Below are 22032 nucleotides of genomic sequence, written 5' to 3' on the forward strand. Positions count from 1 at the left end.
TGTAAGTTTGCTAAATTTGTGCTTTATAAATGCTTCTTGGATTTGGGGATTGTTCCGCTATGTTGAATACGTATTTAACTGTATTCCCCTACAACCTCATTTAGCGACAACGCCTCCGCCTTCCTCGTTCTCGAACCTTCGCCGGCGGAGGAGAGCAGATCATGTAACGTAGTTATGGAGAGGAGAGAGAGAGGGGTAGAGTGTCTAGGAGGGAGAGAAATGATTTAGGGTTCGGAAAATGAAGGGAAAATAGGTATATATACGTGACTCAGCAATTACGTGGCATTTCTAGCGCCATCAAGGCGGTCTTTTATGTAAGACCGCCTTATATAAAAGTTTGTATTACTTCTATCACATCTATTTTTTCAATGATAACAATTGATAACCAAGCAATCACTTATCACCTAATAATTTTGTGCAAAAATAAGTGTAACGAGTAATTTGGGACGAAAGGATTATATTTATTAATACCTCGGTGCAGTGGGGCTCAGGGTATCTGTTGAAAAGAAAGTAAAAATAGAACTGAGAAAGCACCATTCTCACGCGGTCAATAGGCGCGTCAAGTATGAAGCCTCGGGTTTATCCAATCGATTCTGAGGCGTTTCATCATTGAGTCGACCCAGCGATCGATCCTCTATCCTAGAACTCGTTAATGCAAACCCTACTTTACGCACCGGGTCACGAGTTACCTTGACTCGTTCGATTCAAATCGTTACTCGCCGATTCCTCCCGAAATCGCCCAAATTTCTCCCAATTTCGAGCAATTTGCTGTTCAACGCCTGAAATGTCAATGTCCGAACAACAACTTTTCTAAAAACGGTAATATATTTGTAGCATTTTCAGATTATCTTCTCAAACTTGTAATTTAGGTTTTTTCATTGCTCCTCTTGCTAAATCTGGGGGAAAAAAGCCTGTGAGTTTCTTTACATTAAAGTGAATTTTTGCTCTGCAGTTGGTCGAAAGAATTTGGAAGAAACAACTGAACTTTTTTCTCGGTTTTCTAAGGGATTGAAGTTAAGGTAAGATCTGAATTTTGTTAATTTCGAATTAAGTGAGAAATGATTACCTATGCAAAAATGTTGTTTTGGTATTGTAGATCAATTTTGAGAAACACTGAACTATTGAGTGTAATCAAGTAGCTTTTTTATTGGGTGAATTGTTGCCATTATGATTTTTTGTTGGATGAGAATTTGTCTCAAGTTTGAGGAAAATGTGCCATTTCCCATCATTTTCACGAAAGTGGAACCAATGGATCCTCGGTCTGTCTCCCCTCTCATACCAACAAATTACAAGTGATGTTTTCTGTTCAGAAGTTGGTTAGTTAGGGCTGGGTGAAATGGTGGTGTGAAAGGCTATTGTGGTTCTAAGGCAAGAAAGATGACAGAGGTGACAAGGTGAGGGAAGAAGGATTGAACCATATTTTAAATTGCAAAAAAAAAAAAAAAAAAATTACTTATATGTATTTACCTGTTTTATAGGTTACGGTTAGGGTTGGACTGTTATGAAAAGGTTACTATAATACAGTAGTTAAGACTAAAAAACTTTCAGCTTAACTGTGCGCAATTTTCAGCTGGTGTTTCTGCATTTTTAGTTATGGTAATGCGTTTCTTAGACTCGATAGATTATGCAAATTACGTGTTTTCAGCATAATTATGCACGATTTAGTATTTTTTTAATTTGAAATGAAACTTGATAGACTTTTAGTTATTGTGATGCATTTCTTAGACTCAACAGGTACATGTTAGGGTGTCAAACTCGACCATTTAATGAAAATATATGACATTTTGGGCTGAAATAGGACGTCAAATGTTTATAACCATGTTAAAGTTTCGAGTATAGAACACATGTGGTTAAGGAGAAATGAGGGTGGAATGTAGTTAGAATTTGGGTTGCTTTGAATGTATAGGTTGACATAATGCCAGTAGTGTTACCGTAAGACTATAAGTCTTCTATTTGATGACAAAACAGTGTGTAAGTGTTTTAACTATTGTTTATGATGATGAATTAAGGATGAATTTTGGGAACAAACTCTAGTATATTTCCACTAGCCTTATTATTTTTTTCCAATGGAGATACTGTATACTAAAATCTTTGGAGAAGGTTGATTACTAATGTAGCAGTGAAAGACAATTAGATCATGGATGGTGGTGTTGTGATAAATATTCTGATGACATGGATTTTGTGTAATAACTGAGTAGAAATGCCTTAAAATTTTGTGGGCTTTTCTAAGCTGGTGAAGATGAACTTAGTGAATCGGCAATTTATGATGCCTGTTCGTTTTTTTTAAGAAAGTGACTCCTTGCTTAAAGTCTTGTTTTGTTAGAAATTTCGAAGTGGGGACTTCATTGAGGAATCATTTTCCTTCTTTGTTTCATTGAAAAGTTGAAGTCACAAATTGGAGAGAGAGCTGGTTTTGTTCTCAGCCCTATGTAATTATGACAAGGAAATGGCACTAGGTAATAGAATAATCTGGATACAGTGAAATTGTAGCATGTTACTCTGCTTTATCTGGATCTTTGTATCGATTGGATAAATGGAAGGAGTTTGAAGTGAATGTCTTTCTGTTTCATTTGTTATTGCGGAAGTTCAGCAGATTCTAACAGCCAAACAAGCAATTTGTTGCTTTTGCAAATGCCACAAATGACCTAGTTTTCTTTTTGCCTTTCCATCCCACAGAGCATGTTTCCTGAGGGGGCAAGTTTATATTGTCGAGATCCATATTTTAACTGCACTTTGCATCTATTGTGTAGTAGCTTACAGCAATTGCTTTTGGACTAATGATCAACTGAAAACCAGGTTTTATGACAGAGGTAACTCAGATGAGGTTGTGTACATTCGACCCCATCTTACCCACAGAGAGAGAGAGAGAGAGAGAGAGAGAGAGAGAGAGTTTGTTAGAAGCACTTGGGTATTGTTGTCATTGTTGTTTTCAATCAGCTGTTGTCTAATGCTGATCTTTGGGAAATATATATTAACTAGAACTTGTGAAAATCCAAAAAACAAGATATCTTCACTCAGATAAATGTGGCTTATTTGATTGCACAGTCCAACTGCTGTTTTCTCATTTGTCATGGATGGGGGAGGATTAGCATCATAATCACCATTTGTCAGCATGCCAAGGCTACTGTACACATTATTAATTCCGTTTCCAATTAAGTCCAGAGGCATTTGACCATTCTCTCTTTATGGTTAGGTTTTCATTGTTTGATGCTACATGTTGCCACAGGACAGTTCAGTCTTTGCTCGTGTCTGATTGCTTTTACCTTCTCACTTAAAACTGCTTGCCTTAACATCTATTTTGACAAGCTCATGCATATACTTTGCAATGTGAGACTAACTTATCCACACAATGTACATGACATTCATGAATATCTTCTTGCAACTTCTTTGGCGAGCTCATGCATATACTTGACAATGTGAGAGTAACTTATTCCTTTTATGTTAGTTTCTAAAGCATGGAGTTTATGTTGATCTTGTCTGGAATAGTTGAGGTTTATGATTGGTCTACATGATGGGAGAGATGGCTCCTCTTCGTCCGGCTGGATATGTTGACCCAGGCTGGGACCACGGGACTGCACAAGATGAGAAGAAGAAAAAGGTCAAGTGCAATTATTGTGGGAAAGTTGTTAGTGGAGGTATATATAGATTAAAACAGCACTTGGCTCGAGTGTCTGGAGAAGTAACATATTGTGAGAGGGCTCCAGAAGATGTATATTTGAGAATGAGAGAAAATTTGGAAGGCTGCCGCTCCAATAAGAAGCCAAAGCTATCCGAAAATGATGAGCATGCATATCTGAACTTTCAGTCTCCTGATGATGGTGATGGTTATGATGATGATGATGCAATGGAGAATATTGGCTATAGAAGAAAAGGGAAAAAAGTAATGAATGATAAGAGTTTGGTTTTAAATTTGAATCCTCTTCGATCATTGGGATATGTTGACCCTGGTTGGGAGCATGGTATTGCACAAGATGAAAGGAAGAAGAAGGTGAAGTGCAACTACTGTGGCAAAATAGTCAGTGGAGGCATTAATAGATTTAAACAACACTTGGCTAGAATTCCGGGTGAAGTTGCACCTTGTAAAAATGCTCCAGATGAAGTTTTTTTGAAGATAAAAGAGAATATGAAGTGGCATCGCACTGGAAGAAAGCATAGAAGACCAGATGCCAAGGAAACACCATCATTTTTTGTGCATTCTGATGATGAACCTGATGAGGATGAACCCGAAGAAGATATTTTGCATCACTTGAGCAAGGATAGCGTAGTTATCGGGGACAAGAGACTGAGCAAAGATGTCAGGAGAGGTTTTGGTGGAATGTCTTCTGGAAGTTGTTCTGAGATGTACTTCAAAAAGCCAAGGCTAAATTCTTCAGTCTTGAAAGCGTCAATGAGTCATATGCCGCTAGCTTACAAACATGGAATCCGACCAAAAGAAGACTGGAACTTGACAGGAAGTTGCGGATCCAACAAAAGAAATCGTAAGGAAGTAGTTTCTGCCATTTGTGAGTTCTTCTATTATGCTGGGATCCCAATGCAAGCAGCTGATTCCCTATCATTTCAGAAGATGTTGGAGCTTGTTAGTCATCATGGACCAGGTCTAATAGGCCCTTCTAGCCGGCTGATATCTGGTCGGTTTCTCCAGGATGAATTGTCGACAGTCAAAAGCTATTTAGCTGAGTATAGGACATGCTGGGCAGTAACTGGTTGTTCCATTATGGCAGATAGCTGGAAAAATTCACAGGGTAGGACTCTAATTAATTTTTTAGTGTCCTGTCCTCGTGGTGTGTACTTTGTCTCATTAGTTGATGCCACTGAAGTAGTAGATGACCCGTCAAGTTTATTTAAGTTACTTGACACAGTGGTGGATGAGATAGGTGAGGAAAATGTTGTTCAGGTATGTGACTTAGGTTCATTGCTTTATGAATAGTCAGCTATGAGACTAATGGAACATTGAAACCTTCTATTTGATTTCTCTAACATAATACTTCTTGTATATGCTATAGGTAGTTACTCAGAATACTTCGAGTTATAAGACTGCTGGAAAGATGCTTGAAGAGAAAAGAAAAAAATTGTTTTGGACACCGTGTGCTGCCTATTGTATAGATAGAATACTTGCAGATTTCGCCAAGATAAAGTTGGTTGGTGAATGCATTGAGAAAGCCCAAAAAGTGACAAAGTTTATCTACAACCGGATATGGCTGCTGAATCTTATGAAGAAGGAATTTACAGAGGGGCAAGACATTCTAAGACCTGCTATTACAAGATATGCTGCTAACTTTACTAATTTACAAGGCATATTTGACCAGAGGATAAGTCTTAAGGGAATGTTCCAATCAAACAAATGGCTTTATTGCCGGCTTTCAAGATCAGATGATGGCAAGGAAGTGGAGAGAACTGTATTAAATGCTTCATTTTGGAAGAAAATGCAGCATGTTCTGAAATCAGTAGACCCAATTCTGCAGGCACTGCATAAGGTTGACAGTAACAGTAACCTGTCTATGCCTTATGTATATAGTGACATAGTGAGGGCGAAACTTGCAATTAAAAGCATGCACGGTGATGATGCACGCAAATATGGTCCCTACTGGAATGTGATTGACAGTCACTTGAGTTCATTGTTCTATCATCCATTATGTGTTGCTGCGTACTCTTTAAATCCAGCCTATAGATATCGACCAGATTATCAGGCGGTAGGATAACTAAAACTGTCATATTAAGTGTACATTTTACAGTTTCAAGGCTGATCTTTTGCTTTATTAATGAAGAATCCAGAGGTGGTTCGTGGACTAAATGAGTGCATCGTTCGGCTTGAACCAGACAGGGGTAGACAGGTTTCTGCTTCAATGCAGGTAAATATGCACTTGCCAATTTCCCTCAAGATATACAATTGAAAAACAATTCTGAACCTGATTTTTTTTTTTCTTATGACAGATCTCTGACTTTATATCTGCTAAAGCTGATTTCGGGACTGAATTGGCAATCAGTACAAGGACTGAGCTTGATCCAGGTGACGAGACTTACTTGTAGAATTTAATGTTTTGCTTCTGTTTATGGTGAGATTGTCCTGAATCTAAAAGGGAACCATCTTCCTCCGAATTAAAAAGCATTGTCGGATATGTTGGTTCTATATGATCTGAAATCATTTTGTTATCATCAGCTGTATGGTGGCAGCAACATGGTGTGAATTGTTTGGAATTGCAGAGGTTAGCCGTACGCATACTAAGTCAAACCTGCTCTTCAATTGGATGCGAACACAATTGGGGTATATATGATGAGATCCATTGTGAAAGGGAAAATCGTCTAGCGCACAAGAAATTGAATGATTTTGTATATGCTCACTATAACTTGAGACTGAGGGAGCGCCAAATAAGGCAGTCAAATGAATTAATGTCACTCGACAGTGCTCTTCTAGAAGGTTTACTTGATGACTGGGTTGTAGAGACAGGCAGACAAGCCATGCAAGATGATGAGGTATCGTTTACGCCTGCAATAGATAGTATCATTGACTTCAAGTGTCTACTTACATGTCATTATGTGAGACTGGTTAGACATATGCAGATAAGTTGAACTTTTTAAACTTTTCCTCAGCAGGATATCTTTGATCATGAAGATGGATACAACTATGATATACTCGAGTATGATGATGGTAACTCGGATATCTTGAGGAGGGGATCTTTAGATATGGTGACATTAGCAGATGTGGAGCCTATGGAAGTACATCCTAATGCTGGTCCAGCAACAGATGATGACGCTGAGCTCAACTTCCTTGATGATGACTTAACTGATTAATTGAGTAACCGGACTTTGTCGAAATACTAAGGTAAGTATATTATAATATTACAGGGTATTATTTTGAGGCTATAAACTAGGTATATCTAAATGCTACTCAACTGCAATCAAATTTCTAACTGAATATCCAACTATCTAGACTTGAAATATATTTATTCGAACTTCCTGCCTTTACGCAGTTCCTTTCTGGCTACACAAAATGTTCTCTGGTATGGATCTTTTGGATTGTATATAGCTGAAACCATCTATCTTAGAAGTTTGTCAGAGAGATTTATCGCCTTCTCGGGAGTACTTCTGATTAATGTGGAGCTATCGAAGAATGGTGTTGTTCCTCATCTCTATCAAGGAGTCAAATTCTCATCTTGAACTTCACATCTGGGTATAATTTTGGTGAGGTTATCGTTCCCTTGCTCAAGTCTCAACCAGTAACATCTGCCTCATGTTGATGATTCATTTTTACTTAACAGACAAATTAGTCAGACTAATGCTCTCTGTTAATACTCAGTTGTAGGATTGGGACGGTAGTTGTACATGTACACACCTTTCGCAATGTAATCTTCTTTCTATTTGTATGGTTCCTCATTCAAATCAACCACCGATTCTTTGTTCAAAGGTTTTGTTCAAAGACATTGTTTCTGGTTGGAAATTCCGGTGTTTACCACCTTAAAAATACACCGCTTTTGTTTTAACTACATTATGATTGGCTTTTTTTTTTTTTTAGTAATTTATTACCTTAAAATATGTTTTGGTTTTGGAATCACTATCACTTTATGGTTTTTATTTAAATTAAGATATATCTTCGTTTTTTTTATCGTTTTAAATGATTTCAGTCTTCTCCCTTATGGGTAAGGATTTCTCAGAGAACCTTATTTTAAAACAACTCATTTGTTTTTTTACAAATATTTTATAAGTTTACAAAAAAAAATTAATTCGTTTGATATTTTACAAAGTTTCAAAAGCACGGTCTACATAAAATATTTACACATAAAGGGGGAAAATGAGCTTTGAATCACTTAAAACAATTAATAATGAAAAGAGATAACTTGATTTTAAAACGAGAAAACCGTAAAGCAGTAGTGATTATAAACTAAAACACTTTGGAAAAATTGATATTGACAGTTCCAACTATGGCCGTTTAACTTTTAAAGGTCCCAACTTTTGATTATTCTAGAGTGGTCTCAACTTTAAGGTGTGTTTTTCAAGAATGGTCCTTTGGTTTATTAAACTATTAATTAAGTTGATTTAAGCATATCATACTGTTCCATTTACTTCATTTAATTAAAAAATATGATTATTGCACGAGAGATATGAGTGTTAATTAAGTTATTTAGCACTTAATTTTAACTAAGGGACCATTTTTGGAAAACACTCTCTATAGTTGGGACCACCCTGACATAATCAAAAGTTGGGACCTTTTAAAGTAAATCGGCCATAGTTGGGACCGATAATATCAATTTTTCCAAACACTTTAGGTTAATAAATAACAACAAAATTTACAAGGGAATTAATACAGAAATGGTGTATTTTTAAAATAGTAAATATCAAACAACTCGTCTCCCGTATGACCAGACACACGGCACACACCATCAACTTGATGGTATGACGCGCGCGCGCAATTCCTCGCACGCAGTTACTATGGAGAAGGTTATTTACGATTGTTACTTGACTTTCTATGTTGTGGTACTTATACACTAAATTCGCTATTACTTTTCTTTTTTATTGTAGGTTCTTCAATTTCATGTTAGATGTTCATTGTATAGATTGGTGTTACTTGACTTTTTATGCTGGTATTACTTATACACTGTATTTGCTGTTACTTTTCTTATTTTATTACTGTTTTTTCAATTTCATGTTAGAGGTTCCTTGTATAGACTGATATTATTTTATTTTATATGTTGGTGTTACCTTAAGATTCTGTTATCCAACGCGCTGGACTTAAAACGCGTTGGACTTATTTATAAGTGTGAACATACAACACCATCAAGTTGGTGGAGTGGTTAATATCAAAAAGAATATTTTCCGGATTGTCGGAGATCATATGAGCGTCTACTTACTACACATAGACACTCATTGATAAATAATATAGACGGAATTTGATCTGAAGTATCATAACTTCGAATCAGCGAAAACAGTAAGAGTAACGTGCTAATTAGCAACAATTAGAGTAACGTGCTTCCCAAATATCTACTTCTAAAATTTTTCGAGCTTCCAATTTTATCCTTTGAGCTTATCCTATGAGGTTATGAATCTATGATGACCATTTTTATTCTCTTCCTCAAATAGTCAAATTCCTTTCTCACTTGTCATTATTATTGCAAGAATATATGCTAGCTTCGTGTTTCAAGTTGAAGATTTGGTGAACATGCATCAGAAAATTACTTAACCCTTTAGCATAATATTTATTTATTTTTTTTTTTTTTCCTGTGTAGAGAGAGTCACAAAGGGTAAGACAAAGTGATGTAAACGGAATTCGATCATAGATTTTGGGTATCACTCCTCAAAATTTTAACAATTAAGCTAGTTGGAATCCACCCTAACTTTTAGCAAAATGACGGTAAGAAAAGTGTTAATATGAAGAGAGGAGAAAATTATTATTCTGTATTAAACAAAAATCCTTGTTAGACATAGAAACCTATTCTTCGCAAGAATGAGGTAAGATAGATTTATTGAGAATTAGTACAATTTTATTGCTAAATTGTACAGAAAGGAAACATTTGCTAAGGCAGAAATATAGCTTAATTTTTTCTTTAAAAACATATTCATATATAGTCAATATATACGGAATAGACCAATTGAACACACAAGTCAATCATCTGCAGCTCTTCCATCTTTGAATGAGATACCTTCTTATGTGAGTATGTGATAACCCAACACCATTATGCTACACTTGTATGCACAACATAGTTGCCAAGGCAATCCCAGAAGGCATCTGATTATCATCCCATGAGGCAGCTTGCTCGTTAGTGGGGCAAGACTGAAAGAATGACATGAAGGTTTGCTGCTCGGAACATTGGAGAAGGCATACAACAGTAAGATAGATGGTGGAAGAGCTATAAGAGCAAGTACATTTCCAATTCCTCAGCTTCGCCTCCATGCAAAAAGCCTAATTTTCTCCTTGCTCTGTAGTTTGTAGACACAAATGACAAAATTTTACACATTAAAATACGCACACCATATATGAAGTTCGTGATTAATTTTGACCCTTGCAAAATAATGAAATAAAACGTGCATACAAAAGCTTGAGCATTTAGAATATACAAGGCCTACAATATAGAAGGATTGATACTGTACGTTGCGGTGTTAAAATGGGCCCACCATTTTAACCCAAAAGCCAATAAAACCCACTCAAGCCCAATATCACTTACAAGGCCTCAAAGGCCCAACAAGGCACTATATATACCCCTCAAAGGGCAAGGTAAAAGAGATCATTCTCTAACCCTAGAGAAGCCACCCTCATCTCTCTCTCCCCTAAACACCTCATTTTACACATCAATTGTACTGACTTGAGCGTCGGAGGCTCCGCCTCGGGGACCCCCCCTTGGCCCGGAGTTCATCTTGCAGGCACCGTACGAGACCTGAACTCAGGATATCAAGGACGCTCCTACCATCGTTTCAACCCCGAAACAATTTGACACCGTCTGTGGGGAGAGAGAACAATAACCCATGAAGATCCACTCTTCCATGGCTATCGTGTTTAAGCACAAAAAGTGGCCGGAAAATATGAGATATCCGGCCAGAATTGCCATCTTGCCGACAGATCCCCATATTTATTGGTAAATTTATCTGATTTGTCGACATCTTAGTCACAAACAAATTGGCGTATTTGAGCATCAGCTTGCGTACCCATTCATGGCCAAACAACCTACGGAGCATGTGTTGGCAAATTTATTTGACTTGTCTGGCATTTCACCTCAAGTATAATATTTATGCAAATGGATACCCACACAAATTGAGGAGATCAAATGCGAAATGTCAAGTTAAATGTCAAGTTAAGCAACTGGTGGCCCAAACTTACTTCAGCAAGCCAGGAAATCAAGAAATGACGAGCTATACTCCATCAAATGATTAAGAGTTAGCGGGTACCTGAACATTCGAAGCTCCCAAGCAGTGCCGAAGACAAGGTTGTGGATCATAGCCAAAGCTCAGTGCCGAAGCTCCCGAGCAGTGGCGAAGCTCCCGCGCAATACCAATACTCAGTTCAGAAGCTCGATCGCTTTGGTTAGTGCCGAAATTGAGCAACTGCTCCCGTAGCTCAGCCACGACTGACGAAGTTCACTACCAAGGTCTATGCCCAGCAAAGCTTTGCGACTGAGACCACCGAAGGGAAGGCTAACCCAAAAGCTCCCGAAGCTCGGTGCCGAGGTATATATGGCCCAAGGCAAATTGAAAGCTACCACGAAGATATTCAAAGTTGCTAAAATAACAGCTCCTTCCAGAAGACCTTCAAAGTAGCTAAAGTAATAGCTACTTTACGAAGTTCCAGAGAAAAAGCAAAGCATTTCATAGGCTTCCCGAGGTCAAATCCATGGCTCCCGAGGTCCGAGCTTGTGCTCCCAAGGTCCGAACTCCCCGCCGAGGTCAGCCCATCGGAGGTCAGAGCAAATCCTGTATGTTGATCCACATGCGAAGAAGTGAAACACTCCACAACTATGAGTTACAACTTCATTTCCATGGCCCGGTTGCAAGCTCAAAGCTAAGTTTCTCTATAAATTAATGTGATATTTATGAAATCATCATATTTTTTATACCATAACTAATTTGGTTTGCTAGAAAACTAGTACATTTATGTTGTTTGTCATTGATACACTGTTGTTTGGCAGACCTCACAGTTGAGTTCATAATAACCAACTTGGTCGTGAAAGCTACTACAAAGGAAACTTCATGACTACAACTCCAACTGACGCTCACAAGGTGTTTGTCAAAATGCTCGAACGAAGCTCAACAGTCGAAACGGCTGAGCATGGAATGAGTGTCATCACCGAGCAGGGTCCCGAGGACCATCAAGGTAGATAAAAGCTAGATTCGCGAAGCCGGCGAGAGTTCCCGAACCAAACAATGGCTCCTGCAACCCGAAGCCAACTTCACAAGGGTTATTCCCGAAGCCCAGTGCCGAGCTTTCCAAAGATCCTTGTATATCAGATTGAAGGAAATTCTTCAAAGTAGCCAAAACTCTAAGTAGCTGCTCTCCGAAGACCTTCAAAACAGCTAAAAGCTACTTCTTGAAGTAGAAAAGCTTCCCAAGTTCAGTCGGCAGAGCTCAAAGGTTGCATCAACCATGTCAGCAGAATGCACAAAGAGGATAATACGGTCTTTATCAATACGAACCAGAGATGTACTAACCCACCGGGAAGATCCGACGAGCTCAGTGCTGAAGCTCCCGAGCAGCTATCGAGGCCAGCTTGCAAAGGTGAAACTACCAGAGCCTTCCCGAGGTCCGAACCAAGGTATATCGAGGTCAGGAAATTTGAAAAGCTCAAGTTGGTGCCCACAAGGTGTTTGGAAATATCATGCCAAGTTAAGTAGCAAATCAGCTCCTACAACTTACGAAGGCAACTCCATCATCATCAATTCAGTTGTGCCCACAAGGTGTTTGATAAAATGCTTCAATGAAGTCAGATTCACATTCATGCTACCATTCTTCAGTGAGAGGTTATAATTGATCTCCCGGAGTAGAACAAAGTAGTTCCGAGCATAGCAGCTCCCGAGGCTCAGCTCCCGAAGCTCATAGACAAAGCTCATCACGGAAGCTAAGATACGAATCTAAGATCCAAAGCAGCCTCCATAGCCAAATTTTCGAAGTTCATCTCCCGATCTTACCAGCTCCCGAGCCGAGCTTAGTGCCGAAGCTTCCGAGCAGTGCCGAGTTCAGCATGGGTAATGTTTCAAATGATCCATAAAGCTCTCCAAGTTGGAGCTCTGCAACTTACTAGGTGGTGATCAAGCATTCTAGCTTGTTGCCAACTGCCAAGTTACCAAATCACTAATATCAACATCCTAGTCTTGTTTGATAATGATGCCAATACAAATCCAGCATCAAATAAAGCAAAACAAATTTCTGACAAACAGAGTGACTTACACCTCCAACATCGGAGCCGAGCACTTCGCTCCCGAAAACCTTCTTCCCAAAAGTCTGCATCGCTCCCGAAGACCTAACCAAGCAGCTCCCGAAGCCCATTGGTGGAGCTCAAGGCTGAGCATAGCCACCTCCCAAGGTTCTTGCTGAAGCTCATAGCTGAAACAACAACATCAATCATCTTTACCAAGCTTAGTAATATGAAGTTGGAGATAAATTGGGTAAACAAAATGGATCGAGCAGAGCACAAGTTCAACTAATTCCAGGACCCCGGATGCTTTGTCCTAGTCCTCGGAGATCAAACATCCAGTTAATATAACCCACCTTGCAGTCAGCCCAAAGCTAACTCATCTATTTATTTATTTAAGCTTTGTACTTTATATTTTGTCAGCATATAATTTACTTGACTTGATTAATTTGATAAAATGCAAAATATTCTTGGAGACTTAATTTGACATACATTGTCTAACAATAAGTCATTTTGCAAGAGCATATACCTCAAATTGTTCATCATGTTCAAAACGAATTATAAATTCATGTTTGACAAACACAAGTACGCTAAATGTAGAATCAAAATTGTGTAGCCTCGTCTCACACCTTTTTGCATAATGGTAAAGTATAGTAGTCAAACATACATACATTATAATATTCACTTGAGTTACCAACAAGACGAGTAAAGCTCATAGTTGGTTAAACAATCGAGTAATGACAAACTTTGTGCATTTTTAAGATAGTATTCCATCAAATGGTCATCTTAGCACAACTACATTATACTTACCTTATCCAATACTACTCATAAGTCAACCAAAACTCAACTCATGAGTGGGGGGCATGATGAGAATATGTATTGGAGAGTAAGAAACTAATATTTCTTTTGAAAACGAACTCAAGTTTCATGAACATATGTCAAACAGTGCAAACTACATATACTCATATTACTTACCTGTTGATGTATCACACTATCGAATTTGCAAGTCAACTTCATAACGGCAAAATGAACAAAGACTAATGTTAAAATTCCCTTTTTGTGATAGAGCATCTCACCTAACCAAGGTTCATCCGCTCGGATATTCGGCAAACTCTTGCCCAGATCCTCGGATTTGAAGAACTTGGAGCGAGCAAGTTATGGAGCGATCTCCGGGTAACCATAACTTGGAGCAAGTCTTGGAAAATTCTGTTCGCAACAAAAGTCGCTCAAATCAAGTTATAAAACTTCGGCTCAGATCCATGGATCGCCAAAGTCATAACTAAGAGTCAGACTAGCGATTTCTTGCCCAGGTTTCCGAACCACAAGAAATCGGAAGAACAGAAACCAAGCAAGTCCCTTAGCAGATCTACGGATCACAAGAAACTTGGATAAACAAGCAAGTTATAGAGCGATCTCCGGGTCACCATAACTTGGAGCAAGTCTTGGAAAATTCTGTTCGCAACAAAAGTCGCTCAAATCAAGTTATAAACTTCGGCTCAGATCCATGGATCGCCAAAGTCATAACTAAGAGTCAGACTAGCGATTTCTTGCCCAGATTTCCGAACCACAAGAAATCGGAAGAACAGAAACCAAGCAAGCCCCTTGGATATGGAGCGATCTCCGAGTCACCATAACTTGGAGTAAGTCTTGGAAAACTCCGTTCGCAACAAAGTCTCTCGAATATAGTTATAAAGAGTTCGGCTCAGATCCACGGATCCCCAAAACTCATAACTAAGAGAGACTTGCGATTTCTTGCCCAGGTTTCCGAACCACAAGAACTCGGAAGAACGGAAGTAGACGTTAAAGAGCTCAAAAGTAGACTCTTAACAAATCCACGGATCTGAAGAGCTCGGAAGCAGACTCTAAACATGTCTACAAACTAGGGCTGAGCACGGATCGGATATCCGATCCGAAATCCAACTTCGGATCGGATATCCGTATCCAAAAAATTTAATATTTCATATCCGTATCTGATCCGAAAATTTTCGGATATCTGATATCCGATATCCGAAACTTTTCGGATCGGGTATAACGGATATCCGATATCCAAACTTCAGTATCTCACTGTTTCATATGGGCTAAACAAACAAAGGAAAAGAAGAAAAACACAGAATTAACAAAATCTTTAAATGACTAGAAATTTAGATAGTTTATGGTATACAAAAAACAAAATACCAGATCTAGAGATAGAAAACAAGTAGATTATACCAGATCTAAAAGATATAAAAAAAACGTAACTAGTACTGTGTAACTAGTAAAGTTTATTCGCAAAAATTTACAACAAAATATATGAGAAAAAAGAAAAACTAGATCTATAGAAAATAAGAACTCGGTAGTTCATAATCTTCATGTTGCCTTATTTTAATTTTAATTTAAAGGTTGTGGCTTCACCTTGGTCAACATAACCTCTCTAAAACAGATTAACATTTGTATTCTATATAGAATTTGTCTGATCGGCATATGAAATGAGAAAGCACATTAAAAGTAGGAAAGTAGAGGAAAAAGAAGATGATTAGGTTTGGGGTTTGAGGAGAGAGAAAAGGAAGAACATGTGGATAATTAGAAAATGGGCAAGAGTAGCTGAATATGTGCCGATGTGCGTGACTGCGTGAAATAAAATGGGCTAGTGGAGTAGTGGGCCGGTGATAATTAACAGTTTAAAACCCATATTTCATACTCCATATTTAAAAATCCTATATTTCGGATATTTCTTCGGATGTCGGATATCCAAAAATGTTGAATTCCATATCCGAATGGGTATCCGATATCCGATTTTTCGGATCGGATATCTGATCCGAAATCATTTTTCGAATCGGATATCCAAAAAATCGGATCAAATACGGATCGGATTTTTGGATTTTCGGATTTTCAAATAGTTTTGCTCAGCCCTACTACAAACGTTAAAGAGCTCAAAAGTAGACTCTTAATAGATCCACGGATCTGAAGAGCTCAGAAGCAGACTCTAAACATGTCCAACACTTTAAAGAGCTCAAAAGCAGCCTCTTAACAGATCCACGGATATGAAGAGCTCAAAAGCAGACTCTAAACAAATCTACAGACCTTAAAGGTCCAAAAGCTACCGAGTCTCTTAGCAAAATCTACGGATTTGAGGAACTCAAAGCAAGACGAGTCTCTTAGCAAAATCTACGGATTTGAAGAAACTTGGACAAAAACCGAAGGATAAAACCGAAGGATAAATCCGAAGGTAAAATCTGAAGGATAAAGCCGAAGGTAAAATCCGAAGGTGAAATCCGAAGGTAAAATCCGAAGGTAAAATCCGAGCCGAGATTACAACTCGAACCGATGTTACAATCCGAGCCGAGGTTAAAAACCGAGCCGAGATTACAACTCGAACCGATGTTACAATCCGAGCCGAGGTTAAAATTCCGAGCTGAAATTAAGTTTCACTGCCAAGTGATCAAAATCAAAACCCAACCCATTTTTCAAATAGAATTCGGTCTGGGGGGGCATTTGTTGGGGTGTTAAAATGGGCCCACCATTTTAACCCAAAAGCCAATAAAACCCACTCAAGCCCAGTATCACTTACAAGGCCTCAAAGGCCCAACAAGGCACTATATATACCCCTCAAAGGGCAGGGTAAAAGGGGTCATTCTCTAACCCTAGAGAAGCCACCCTCCTCTCTCTCTCCCCTAAACACCTCATTTTATACATCAATTGTACTGACTTGAGCGTCGGAGGCTCCGCCTCGGGGACCCCCCCCCTTGGCCCGGAGTTCATCTTGCAGGCACCGTACGAGACCTGAACTCAGGATATCAAGGACGCTCCTACCATCGTTTCAACCCCGAAATAGATACCATCAGTCCATCGTTATGGAGTGTTTCCTAACAATTCCATTTGTGACAACTAATTAAGTGGCTCAATCAATTAAGCTTCTGATGGAATCCTCTGGGCCATTTTCCCACCAAGGGAATACTATATGTCTATATACATACCAAAATCTTTTTTACTACCCCGACCCATAACCAACAAAAACTTCCGTTGTAACTATCTTGAAAGTTCTAGGAAGTCCTTGAAATTTCATTGAAAGAACGGAAATAAACCGGATTGCTCGGAGAAAAAGGAAATTCATTCTTATCGCTCCACCAAGCCTCCTAGACCCTTTACAAAGTCCTAAAAAAGCGGTTGTCCTGCGATTTAATTGCTTCTAAAGAAGGAAAATGAAATCGATAATTATTAGTCATGCCGATAAGGGTTTTTAAACTAAAACCAAAACAACCTAGTTCACCCTTTATTTCTTCAACAACTCATTGAAATTATATTTGGATCTAGTATGTTCCATTACTTCACAGTAAGAGTACTAACATTGACACACAACAGTATGAACTATGAAGGTTTACCAGAACTAAAATCTGGGACTGTTCAGTTCACTAAAGATTGCTCAGATTTTATATGTTTCTTTGGTTAAAAAGATTTTACTAAAGGTTTCTCATTTCTTTGGATATAAATAGACATCAAGTTTAAGGCATGTCTTATGACAAATGTTTGTGAAGAAATAAGAGAGTAATGACGGAAACTTTTCTTCGATCCTGAGCGGAATGTTTTTATGGTGCAATATGTCTTGTGGGAAAATATCTTGGTATAGACTCCACAGAAAAGCTAGGTATGAAGGAAATAATGCCCTTGGTCCAAGTATGCATTTAATGTTAAGTCTAATAAATGCGGTTCAGTATTAATTAACAAGTTAATAATTCAGTGAGATCAAGTGAGCTGAATGCCTAGCTAGAGGCCGCTTCAGTTCAAGTGGAATTAATGATATTAATCCACAGCTTACTCTTGACTGAACCCGTAGGATCACACAAATAGTACGTAAACGGATCAAGTATTTAATGGAATTAAATACTCCATCTATGGATATTCGGAATCGACGGATCTTGGTTTCAGTGGGAGCTCAGATCGTCAAAGGCAAGAAATGAATACTCCGGAAATGATGATATTACCAGAAACGGAAATATGGATCGTATCGGAAATATAAATATTATCCAAGTCGTAGATGTTGCCGGAAACGGAAACATGGTACGTATCGGAAAAATATTATTGGAAATGGAAATATTGCCGGAATCGGAAATATTGCCGGAAACGGAAATATTGTCAGAATCGGAAATATTATCGAAATCGGAAAATAATTCCGGAAACGGAAATATTAAATATTTGTTCGAAATGGAAATTAATTCCGGAATCGGAAATGTTAAATATTGTTCGTATCGGAAATGAATTCCGAAATTGAGAATTTAATCGGAAGCGTATCGTACGAATTAGCATCGGACGAGGCCTGCCAGACGAAGGCCCATCACGAAGCCGGGCCATCGCCCAGCAAGCCGAAGCGCACCAAACACACGCTGCCAAGCCACGCCAGGCCCAACGCAAGGTCAGGCCCAGCAATGGCCTTGGCGCGCGCGCGGGGCCGCGACGAAGTGGGCTGGCGCTGTGCGTGGGCCGCAAGGCCTGCGTGCGGTGCTAGCGTATCACTCGAAGTGTGTTACTCGAATCCTAAAGCTACCAGGATTCGTCATATGATAAAATCCTAATCCTAATAAAGATAGAATTTGTTTAATAGAGTTTTAATAAGATTCTAATTAAATAAATTAGTATCCTAATAGGATTCCAAGTCCTTTTCCATAACTCTATAAATAGGTGCCTAGGGTCACATATTTAAATCGAGAATTGAAGTATTCAAAGGTAAGATTTTCAAGCAAAAATCAGCCACAAACACTTGCCTATTAGCCGAAAATCCTAGTACCTTAAGGGCGATTCTAGTTGGTCAAGCTTAAGGCGGATCCGGACGTGCTGTGGACTATCTACGGAGGGACGGCACTTGGAGTCCTAAAGACTTGTTCTTGTTCGGTTCGGGCGCAGCTAGGGAGGGCACGCTACAAAGTGTATGCATCTGAATTATGCTAAATGATTATGTGTAAATAATATGTTTCCTGGCTTTATGGTTTTTCCGCATGATTTATGTTTATTCATATGTATCATAACCTAACAGTGGTATCACGAGCCTCTTATTATTTTCATAATATAAATTGCATGAACATGGTTAAATTTTACAAATTTGCAAAGAATTAAAAGGATGATTAATTTTCGTAATTAATTGCAAATTGCGTTTATTTAATTATATGTACGCAGTTTTTCGGCAGTTTCTTCGTTACTCATCCAAATAGAGTGATTTTTATGTCAATTCCGCATGTAAAAGGCATTCTAAAATTTTGACAAAAAAAATTATTTTTCGGCCGAACCCAAAATTCCCAAATTCGAAGCCTAACTATGACTTTTCGGAGGTTTTAGTTTTTCGAACACAAAAGTTTGTAAATTTAAGATGTTAAATTAAGTATTTGCGATTCTTGTTGATAAATCTTGAGTTTTTTATTGACCTACAGTATATGTTTAACAATTATGAATGCCTAGACTTGTTAATCATACAACCTAATTTGTAATTATGATTAATTTGTTGAAATTCGAATAATTTAGAATTGATTTGTTTTTCATAATTAATTAATAATTTAATTAGGTATCCATAATTAAAATCCACCATAAAATTGTTAATTTATGTTAAATTTTAAATTTTTATGACCTAGATTTGAATCCATGTTAATCGGAAATTAATTGATTAATAAATTTTCGACTTTTCGCCCTAAAATTATGAAATTAATATGATTTATTAATTTGTCATTAATTTTGAATTAAAAATGTAACACCCCGACCTCTAATTCAATTATTAAAGCATAATGAGCAGCGGAATTAACCTAATTTGGTCGGGATATTACCTGTCGTAATTCCCTCTTGGAAATTACAAGGCAACATCATACATAAGCCACAAAAACCTCCAATTTAATATAATAATCCTTTATATTCCCAAAGTAAAAGTACATAACTTACTAAAATTCTTTAATTAAACTATTAAAACATTAAGCATAAACTAGGTGAATAATATAAAAGTGAAAATCCTCGCCACTACTCGTTTCCATCGTTCCCCGCAGTACCTAAAACAGAAAACAAAACGGTGAGCCGAAGACTCAGTAACGACTACCCTAGCAACGTAAATTCATTTCAATTCTTTTTATTTAATAACACAGGGAGAATAGAATAATGTAAAACATTTTTATAAAGTCCTTTATTTAATTCATTCATAACTTTAGGGTGCACATGCTAGCCGTGGCAAGTATGACATGGTGGAACGTCTTCCACGATGGACCGCTGTCCATAAAACATGGGGCCTTGGCCCGAAAACATGAGAGCCTTGGCTCAATGGGCGGATGCCTCGTGGGTACATGCATGACCGAGAATCGTAACCTGTGAACATATACTGCCAAACGGACTAGGTATTTCACTTTCATTTATCATGTTTCGTTTAATTTTACATTTTAGCCTTTTTATTTCAATTGAAGTAACATATTTCCTTTGGATCATACGATCAAACATCCTTTCTTTTCATGGTTTCTTATAAACAGCATTTTATAAGAAATTCAATCAATCATAATATCATTTTATAAGAAATTCAATCAATCATGAAATAAGGAATAATTCCATCAAATCATATTATAATAAATTATTCAATCAAAACATAATTCATTTCCCGCAATTCAATAAAACATGTCAAAGCATTCAGATCATAAATTCAATCATATTGTCATGATTTCATAAACACATTTAGAAGGGAATTGCGGGTACTAGCAATAGCCGTTACCTCGACCGAAGTTTTCTACCTCCCGTCTGATGGATCATTCTTCCTGAGCTCCAAGTCCGATTTCTTTCAGAATATTAAATTATTGAATTAGTACTACAACGATAAATAATCTAAAATCAATATTTTATAGATAATAAATTTTATAAGTAGTGAATTTATAATTAACGAATTTTAATAAAAAAGTATAATTTCGAATTTTAATGAAAATATTATTATTAAGCCAAATTTTAATCGAAATATATTTATATATTTCATAAATCGATTTACATGAAAATATTATATAAATCCGATTTTTTCTAAATCAAGCTAGTAATTTGTTTTATTAAAATCAATAATTAAACTTGAAAAATAATATCAATTTTTATTAATAAATAATTCATCAAAACAGGAATATTGATAAATCGAAAATCTGAAAATTCAGATTGTCTTACCTAAAGCCCAAATTGTTAAATTGGCCCAACTTAAGTTTGGGTTGAAGGAAAATAGAATCAAGGTTTTAAAACCAAAATTGGTTCTGGGTTTTGGGGAGTCGACCAAAGAGAGAGGGGGTGCGAAACAGGGGAGGCACAAGGGGAGGAGGAGAGGAGAGGAGAGTGGCCTGAGCTGGGCGGTACAGCAGCGCAAACCGCGCCGGAGGCGATGGTGGTGGTGGTTGTTTTTCGGCGGAAGAACGATGGGAGAGAGGGAGGGGAGCACGAACAGGGGAAATAACAAGGGGGAGTTTGAGGGGTGCTTTGGGATGGTTCTGGGAGGAGGCAGCGGTGGCTCGCCGGGAACGGTGGGACGGCGGAGGTCGGTTCACCAATTGGTGAGGGTGACGGGGTGTGGTGATTGCGGTGTGGTGGCGCAGCAAGGGAAACGAGGAAAGGGAAGACAGGGGAGGGCAGGGGAGTTGCGACGAAGAAGGAGGAGGAGAGCAGGGGGAAGTACGGTGGGGCGTGGTGGTGGTTCTGGGTGGCCGAGTGGTGCTGGGGTGGTTGAGGAGGTGTTGATCGGTGGTAATAATGGTGGTGGTGGTGGTTTCAGTGGAACCAGCCACTGATGGTGGTGGTGATTCGCACAAGCAGGGAAACAAAAGGGAAATAAATTTGGTTTTGATTTATTTGATTTTTGGTTGAGAAATTTGGTTTCTGATTTGTTGGATTTGTAAATAAATAGCAGAAGAATTCAAGCCGAACATTGCAATGAATGTAAGTGGCTTTTAGGGAAGAGGAGGAAGAAGAAAAATTGCTCACTCATTTGTACGTGGAGAGCAGGCAGAAAAAGAGAAAGGGGAGTTTAGGTTTTTAGGGGCAATTTTGTAATTTCACAAGATAGACTAAAATTTCCGAAATTCATTGTCATTTTGGAAACTACTAAAAATAGAAATGTTTAGCTAAAATAATTCTTTATAAAAATATCGTTAACGAACATAAATTTAGTTTTCCAATAAAATAAGAACGTTTTGAAATTATTAAAAATCCGAAATCAATTACTAAATAACTAATATTTAAAAAGTAA

General features: G+C 38.0%; 2 protein-coding genes across 6 annotated transcripts; both read left to right on the forward strand.

Moving 5' to 3' along the window:
- Positions 1-534: 534 nt before the first annotated feature.
- LOC110790973 (uncharacterized) lies at positions 535-7481 on the forward strand. 5 transcript variants are annotated; one of them, XM_021995726.2, is made up of 9 exons: positions 538-819; positions 953-1019; positions 3446-4894; positions 5004-5690; positions 5766-5849; positions 5932-6007; positions 6158-6471; positions 6589-6820; positions 6969-7481. In XM_021995726.2, the coding sequence occupies exons 3-8, from the start codon at positions 3509-3511 to the stop codon at positions 6787-6789; spliced, it is 2748 nt and encodes a 915-aa protein (XP_021851418.2). In that variant the 5' UTR covers positions 538-819; positions 953-1019; positions 3446-3508; the 3' UTR covers positions 6790-6820; positions 6969-7481. The 5 variants fall into 5 exon arrangements, with proteins under 5 accessions (XP_056695886.1, XP_021851418.2, XP_021851417.2 ...); XM_021995725.2 differs by having other exon boundaries at positions 3487-4894; XM_056839907.1 differs by having other exon boundaries at positions 539-819; positions 6592-6820.
- A 13724-nt stretch (positions 7482-21205) lies between these two features.
- On the forward strand, positions 21206-21574 carry LOC110779465 (uncharacterized). The gene has a single exon (XM_021983975.1). The coding sequence runs from the start codon at positions 21206-21208 to the stop codon at positions 21572-21574; it is 369 nt and encodes a 122-aa protein (XP_021839667.1).
- Positions 21575-22032: the final 458 nt, after the last annotated feature.

The sequence above is a fragment of the Spinacia oleracea genome, chromosome 3, assembly GCF_020520425.1.
Source record: "Spinacia oleracea cultivar Varoflay chromosome 3, BTI_SOV_V1, whole genome shotgun sequence".
Classification (NCBI taxonomy): Eukaryota; Viridiplantae; Streptophyta; class Magnoliopsida; order Caryophyllales; family Amaranthaceae; genus Spinacia; species Spinacia oleracea.

Coding starts and splice junctions, on each gene's coding strand:
- LOC110790973 (XM_021995726.2), top strand. CDS start 3,509: ATGATGGGAGAGATGGCTCCTCTTCGTCCGGCTGGATATGTTGACCCA. Junction 5,850..5,931: donor AGGTTTCTGCTTCAATGCAG/GTAAATATGCAC, acceptor TTCTTATGACAG/ATCTCTGACTTTATATCTGC. Junction 6,472..6,588: donor AAGCCATGCAAGATGATGAG/GTATCGTTTACG, acceptor ACTTTTCCTCAG/CAGGATATCTTTGATCATGA.
- LOC110779465 (XM_021983975.1), top strand. CDS start 21,206: ATGGGAGAGAGGGAGGGGAGCACGAACAGGGGAAATAACAAGGGGGAG.